This window comes from Berghia stephanieae, chromosome 7 (assembly GCF_034508935.2).
Source record: "Berghia stephanieae isolate SIO BIC M18660-M18661 chromosome 7, UCSD_Bste_1.3, whole genome shotgun sequence".
In the NCBI taxonomy this organism is placed as follows: Eukaryota; Metazoa; Mollusca; class Gastropoda; order Nudibranchia; family Aeolidiidae; genus Berghia; species Berghia stephanieae.
The window spans coordinates 9,495,546-9,503,045 of record NC_088366.1 but is presented as its reverse complement, the minus strand read 5'-3'; the positions used below and the strand labels follow the sequence as shown (position 1 = coordinate 9,503,045).

Sequence of the window (7,500 nt, the reverse complement as noted above, 5' to 3'; positions counted from 1 at the left end):
TGATTTCATTTTGTTATAGTTATGGCTATAAAAATTCGACACTGTGTTGCAGAGCTCGTTGCTAATCTGTTTGAAAAAATATATGTTTGTGTTGGGCGAGTATGAAGTTTAGGGTAAAATTCTGAAAATAGCTGGTAAATAGAGAGTTAAAAAGATAAATGCGTGAATGAATGATGTTGACTAATGGAGTAAAATTGAAACCCGAATTGAAAAGGATATTAAAAGAAACTCAATCATACCTCCCCACCCCCCCCCCCCCCACCCAACCCCCTCATCCCAATTGTTGCAGGTCAGCTACATGGGAGGCGGAGCCAACACTGCCGATGCCTTGAAAGAAATGAGGCAACTGGCATTCTCCCAGAACAGCGGTGCCAGACCCGATGTTCCTCGTGTGGCCATTGTCATCACGGACGGGTCATCGGCTAATAGGTAGGTGGTTTCTTACGTTATTATTGTTTGGCGTTATTGTTGTTGTTGGTCTTCTTCTTCTTCTTCTTCTTCTTCTTCTTCTTCTTCTTCTTCTTCTTCTTCTTCTTCTTCTTCTTCTTCTTGATGGTGTGGTCTTAAAGAGACAAAACCAGACTCTGGTTCATCAAAAATCAGTCACATTCTGATGACTTTCACTCTATATTTTGTTTTATGTTTTCATTCACTTCATTTTAGTTAGAACAAGGAACTTTTTACATCGCGCAATATCCACTAATCTTGGTCAAAGCGCTTTACAAGGGGTCCGATCGAACCATAGCCAACGGCAACACTTAACATGTTGGACAAAATGGGACGCCTGCTGTGAGATATTTTACATTTTTGCGGACAGAGACAACGCTACAAACGGTTGGGTACTAATTTTACACCCTTTCACGGTGAGAGAATGTGAGGAAAGAGTCTTTTCCAAGAACTCAACTATACACGCTCAGAACGGGACTCGAACCCAGGATCTTCCGATCCGAAGGCGAGTAATATACCACGAGACCAAATAGCCGAACATTCTAGTTTGCCTTCCAATTCTAAAACTTAAAAATGTTTTGATTTCATTCCGTGTGTGTTGAACCCGTGACCTCAAGTAGTCTGGAAGAGAAGGCTATAATAAGACTAGGGTTAGAAGAGATCTTTTAATTGGGGTCGTGGATAGCTCATACAGTAGAGTCACGATCTTCCCGGCCAAGCGGAGTTGTCGTACCAGTAAGGTCGCGGGTTCGAGCCTCCATCGCAAAAAAAAATTTTTAATGGTATTCTCTATTGTCTTCTGGCACTTTCATACTCACTTCATCTTGTTGTTTTGATTTTGTTTTTTGTATGCATGCTTATTATGTATCATGTAGTGTCGTGATTTTTAATTTTGTTGTTTTTAAACATTTTTATTTTATTTTTATTATGTAAAGCGCTGCAGGGCACGATGAACGTGGTTGTTTAGGCGCTATATAAATTCATTATTTACTATTTTACTATTTACTATGCTGCCATTAAGATAAGTGCCTGCTCCACTCACTTTTCTGAATGTTTGACTCCATTCCATTCTATTTCATTCCGTTCCCCAGCGCTGCTGTATCCGTTGAGGCCAACAACGCCAGAAGAGACAACATCGGCCTGATAGCCGTTGGCGTCGGTCCCAATGTCAACACCGCCGAGCTGCAAGCCATCGCTGACGACCCAGACTCTTCCCATCTCTTCAACCCTCAGAGTTACAATGATCTCAACGCCCTGACCTCCAAGATACTGGACGCTGCTTGCCAAAGTATGGATGCTATGCGTTTAACTAACTCTTTTTCGGATTGTCCCTGAAAATTCATACCCACCCAATATAGATGGAACAAAATTGACGTCACTTAGCTCTTTGTTTTTGTTTTTAGACAGCCATTTTTGTTGATTAGTTATCACTATAGTCTATCAACTAGACTAAAAAGTTCAAGGTCATGCATCGTTTTTGTTGGTACGATATAACCGGCTAACGGAGGTTGTGGGTATTTTACCTAAACACATAGCATAAAAAATCAAATTTTTACAACACTACCTCAAAAGAAATAAATACATGCTGTCTATATATAATCTTGTTTTGTAAAACATGCTGTGTAATACAGCATTCAGCTTTTATAACTACAGCTTCATAACTACAGCTTTTATAACTACTGTTTTCATAAATACAGCATTCATAACTACAGCTTTTATAACGACAGCTTTTATAACTACAGCTTTCATAATTACAGCTTTCATAACTACAGCTTTTATAACGACAGCTATCATAACGACAGCTTTTATAACCATAGCTTTTATAACTACAGCTTTTATAACTACAGCTTTTATAATTACTACAGCATTTATAACTACAGCTTTTGTAAATACAGCTATCATAACGACAGCTTTTGTAATTACTGCATTTATAACTATAACCAAACTATTTGTTCTAATGTTTGTGATTCATTAAAAGAAATATGAAAGTGAGAAATGTTGATATTCTCGTAACAATCTTCATAAACCTGGTAAAGAGAAAGTTGAGTAAAATACTTACAACATCTGCTCGCCAGAAGAATAATTATAACCCACAAATAAAAATTATGTAAAATCTTAAACGTTTTAATTGATAATAAATTTTAATGTGAACTAATCACTTATCTGACAAACTAAAAACCAAAACTGAGCTGAACGACTTCAACTTTATTCCTCATATGGTTCATCAATTAGATAGAATTTAAACATTGTGCATGATATTATTAGTCACTTTACGTTGGATAAAAACTCTACTTATTCATTACAACACACACACACACACGCACACACATATATACACGCATACACACGCATACACAACCTACAAAACAGATACATACAAACAAACACAAGAGAATTAAGTCAAGGCTTTTTAACATAATAATAATAATAATAATACACATTTATATAGCGCTCATTCTCGTGTAAAACACAAGCTCTGGGCACTTTACAATATAAATATCAATTTTAAGTGAAAAAATAAAAAAATAAAATAATAACAACAATAACAATTCATAGCCAAATCAAGGATTCATATAGAGTCAAGAAAAACAAATACAGTAAAAATGTGTCTTGAGATTCTTTTTAAAAGTAGGTAAAGACTTGCACTCCCTCAGACCACGTGGTAGTTCATTCCAAATCTTGGGGCCGAAACAAGCAAACGATCTATCACCAAATTTTGTTCTTGATCTTTTTTCCGAAATTTTCGTTTGGTCATTACATGATCTTAAAGTGTAATTTTCAAATTTACACATGACCACGTGATCTGTGAGATATGCCGGTGCTATACCAGCCAAACACTTATAAACAAGACACGCTGCTTTGTAATATGTGCGCTTTTCAATGGGCAACCAGTGGAGAGAGGCCAACAAAGGGGTTGCATGATCAAATTTTTTTTTGCCAAAAACTAATCTTGCTGCACTGTTTTGCAGTAGTTGCAATTGTTTAATAGAAGCCTGAGGCAAGTTGACAAGCAGCGAGTTACAATAGTCTAGTTTCGAAAAAATGAGGGAAACAACCAATGTTTTACATGTTCCAATTGCAATATACTGACGGATCGAACTGATTTTCTTCAATTGAAAGTATAAAGATTTACAGAGAGCAGAAATGTGAGCTGACATTTTCATTTCTGAATCAAAATAGACACCCAAATTTTTCACAGTCTTTGAAACTTTGATCTTTTCACCCCCAATCAACACCTCAAGACCATCATTCACCTTCAACTGCCCTCTATTTCCCACAATCATCACTTCTGTTTTTGACTCATTCATTTTCAACTTGTTTGCATCCATCCACTCTTTCACATCCGTCACACATTCTTCCACACGTTTCACAATATTTTTGAGATTTTTAGTTTTATCAGTAGCATAAAGTTGCGTATCATCTGCATAGAGATGATAGCGCAGCCCATGACCAGTGATGACATTAGATAATGGAGAAGTATACAAAACAAAAAGAATTGGACCCAAAACAGAGCCTTGAGGAACACCAAAAGACAATGTATGTTGACGAGAAAGTTTATCTAAAATCATAACCTGTTGCTTTCTGCCATCTAAATAAGATTCAAACCACTGCAAGACAGTCCCAGACAAGCCAAAGGTTATATTAAGTCGTTTAATGAGAATACCGTGATCAATAGTATCAAACGCCGCCGAAAGGTCTAACAATGTCAGAAGAGAAACAGAACCTTTATCTAAAACATCAAGCAAATCACTCGCAACACAGCACAGAGCAGTTTCTGTGCTGTGGTAAGAACGATAAGCTGACTGAAATTTTTCCCATAGATTGTTTTCATGGAGATGTTGTGAAAGACGTCTGAGTACAACTTTTTCAAGGATTTTAGAAAGAAATGGCAGATTTGAGACGGGACGGTAGTTACTAAAGTCATTTACATTGAGATTTTGCTTTTTTATGAGAGGCTTTACAATTGCATGTTTATAGATATCTGGGACTTGTCCTGAGATAAGTGACTGATTTATAATATAAGTTATGCAAGGTAACAATTCAGGAAGACATAATTTCAAAATATTAGTTGGTAAAGGATCTAAATCACATGACTTCGAGGAAGATGAAAAAATTATTTTAGAAATTTCTTCTTCAGTTGTTTCTTTAAAACAAGAGAATCCCTGTGAACCCGAAAAAGGGTGGAAATTTATATCTTCATTTTGCACGAGGTCCAAATTGTTCCGAATTTTCGATATTTTTCCCGAAAAGAAATCTGAAAATGCATCCGGCTGCTTTTCTACCGGGATATTAGTGGGTAGACACATGCCCTTTTCTTCCCCTAAAAGTTCCTTTGAAACAGAGAAAAATTCCTTAGTGTCCCTCACTGATGACAGTTTTGTGTTATAATAGTTTCTTTTTGCTCTTTTGCAGGTGGTTTTATACTTATGCTTTTTTGCTATATATATCAGCCGGTCAATCTCAAGGCCCGATTTTCTCCACGATGCCTCTGCATTCCTTTTTTCCCTTTTGGCATCTGCATTCTTCCCGTTAAAGTGTGTTTAATAATTACACATCCAGCCAAGAATGAGAATTTATTTAACTATATACTTATTAGTTTATTTTTTATAATATATTTGCTGGCTTTCAACATGGAATACTCCAATCTATATGATAATAAAAGACTTCCTAATAAAAGATATTGTCCTAATTGTTATTTTTACTCTTGTATTTTCAGTCCAGTCCACCTCCCCTCCGATGACAACACTTCCCCCAGGTAATCTATTGGTTGTGTTCGTTTATTCATCCATTTATTTATCCCTCTATCTATTCAAGAATCCACCCAATGATCCATCCATCCATCCACTCATCCATCAATCCATTCAACTACCCATCCATCCATCCATCAATAGTTCAATCCATCCATCCATCCATCAATAGATCAATCTATCCATTTATCCACCCATCTATCCATCCATCCATCCACAAATCCATCAATCCATTCAACTACCCATCCATCCATCCATCAATAATTCAACCCATCCATCCATCCATCCATCAATAGATCAATCTATCCATTCATCCACCCATCTATCCATCCACCCATCCACCCATCCATCAATCCATTCATCTATCCATCCATCCATCAATCCACCCACCCACCTATACATCGATCAATTACTATTATAGATCAATCCATCCATCCATCCATCTATCCATCCATCCATTCATCAATCCATTCATCTACCCATCCATGAATCAATAGATCAATCCATCCATCCATCTATCTATCCATCCATCAATCCATCAATCCATTTATCTACCCATCCATCCATCAACCCACCCACCCACCTATCCATCCATCAATAGATCAATCCATCCATCCATCCATCCATCAATCCATTAATTTACCCATCCGTCAATCCACCAACCCAACAATCCATCCATCAATAGATCCATCCATCCATCCATCCATACCCATTCATTCAACCATCCATTCATTTATCCAGACATTCATCCTTCGATTCACTAATAATCAATCATCGTGCTGGCTTACAAAGGCATAGAAAAGTCTATTTTGTGTCGGGCCAGTGTGAATGTCAGAGGAAAATGCTAAGAATGTCTGGTAAGGAGAGAGTTAGTTAATCCTTGCAACTTTCTAATGTTTTCCTCACAGGTGTGACGCCCCCACCAGACTCCTGCAAGGACAAGTCTGCATCATGTGCCAACTATGGCAACAATCTGTGTATTGGGCCATACAAGGCTTGGGCTGAGGTCAACTGCGCCCGTTACTGTGGCGTGTGCCAGCGTGAGTAGTTTGTTTAACGTCCTGTTATGTTGTTTTGTTTTGTTTTTTTTGGTGCGGCTATGAGGTCTTGTGGTATGACACTCGCTTTCGGATCGAAAGGTCCTGGGTTCGAGCCTCGCTCGGCGCATAGTCGAGTCCTTGGAAAAGACGCTTTCCTCACATTCTCTCACTGCACAAAAGTGTAAAATGAGTACCTGGCCGTTAACAGCGTTGTCTCTGTCCTAAAAATTGTAATATCGCCTAACAGGCGTCATGTCTCGTCCTACGTGTTAAGTGTTGCTGTTGACCAGGGACCCCTTGTAAAGCGCTTTGAGCACGTTTAATGGACATTGAAATATATATAAGCTCATTAAAAAAAAATAATTGTAGTATAACACTCGCATTCAGGCCGGATGATCAAGGGTTTGAATCCCGTCGTGAACGCTCTTGACTCACATTCCATCACCGTGTTCATGTCGGCCGTTATACTTTCGGATGGCAATTTTGTCAGCTTCTTAGCCAAGCACATTCTATCTATTGATACCATGTCAAGTCATCGTGATAAATACTCACATACTATTGGGCCGTAGCCATCGTTAACCTATATCCTGACATTGACCAAAAAATGACGTCAAAAGACAACACGTTGGCCATAAAAGTAAACAAATCGTGAGTTGTATTCAATAGTTCAACCAATGAAATCAATTGTTTCCTTGAGCTCTACTAATGCCAACTCACTAGACGCTGAACAAACCTTAAAAAATGACGTCAAACTTTAAGTCCTAGTGGGTTCTAGCGTAACCATCGTTTACCTATCACTTAACACTAGAACCGTAGCCATCGTAAAGTTATAGCTTGGCACTGACCAAAAAATTGACGTCAAAATGCCAGTCTTTTGCCACAAAAGAAAACAAATCGTGAGTTGTATTCAATAGCTCAACCAATGAAATAACTTGTTTCCGTGAGCTCTACTAACGACAACTCATTAGACGCTACACAAAACTAAAAAAATGACGTCAAACGGTAAGTCCTAGAGGGTTCTAGTGTCAGGCTTAATTTTATGATGGCCACGCTAGAACCGTCTAAAACTTATAGTTAGACTTGTCTTTTGACGTCATTTTTTTTTTGGACAGTGTCAGGCTATAAGTATACGTTGGCTACGGTCAGGCCAGAAGTAAACGATGGCTACGCTTGGCTGATTGGCGAGTACTAACGGTATAAACTCATACAATAAGCCATTGTGCCAATGATTTACGGTAATTTATCTATGTGATCTGTGTCTCCAA

At 38.0% G+C, this 7,500-nt stretch overlaps 1 protein-coding gene across 1 annotated transcript in view; it reads left to right on the top strand.

Annotated features, from left to right (window-relative positions):
- LOC144976444 (collagen alpha-4(VI) chain-like) overlaps window positions 1–7,500 on the top strand; it is a 65,284-nt gene that overhangs the window by 9,532 nt on the left and 48,252 nt on the right. The window contains exons 6-9 of the mRNA XM_078920736.1: window positions 290–429; window positions 1,539–1,735; window positions 5,165–5,203; window positions 6,104–6,242. Of these exons, the coding sequence (XP_078776862.1) occupies window positions 290–429; window positions 1,539–1,735; window positions 5,165–5,203; window positions 6,104–6,242 (515 nt within the window). The remainder of the gene's footprint in view (window positions 1–289; window positions 430–1,538; window positions 1,736–5,164; window positions 5,204–6,103; window positions 6,243–7,500) is intronic.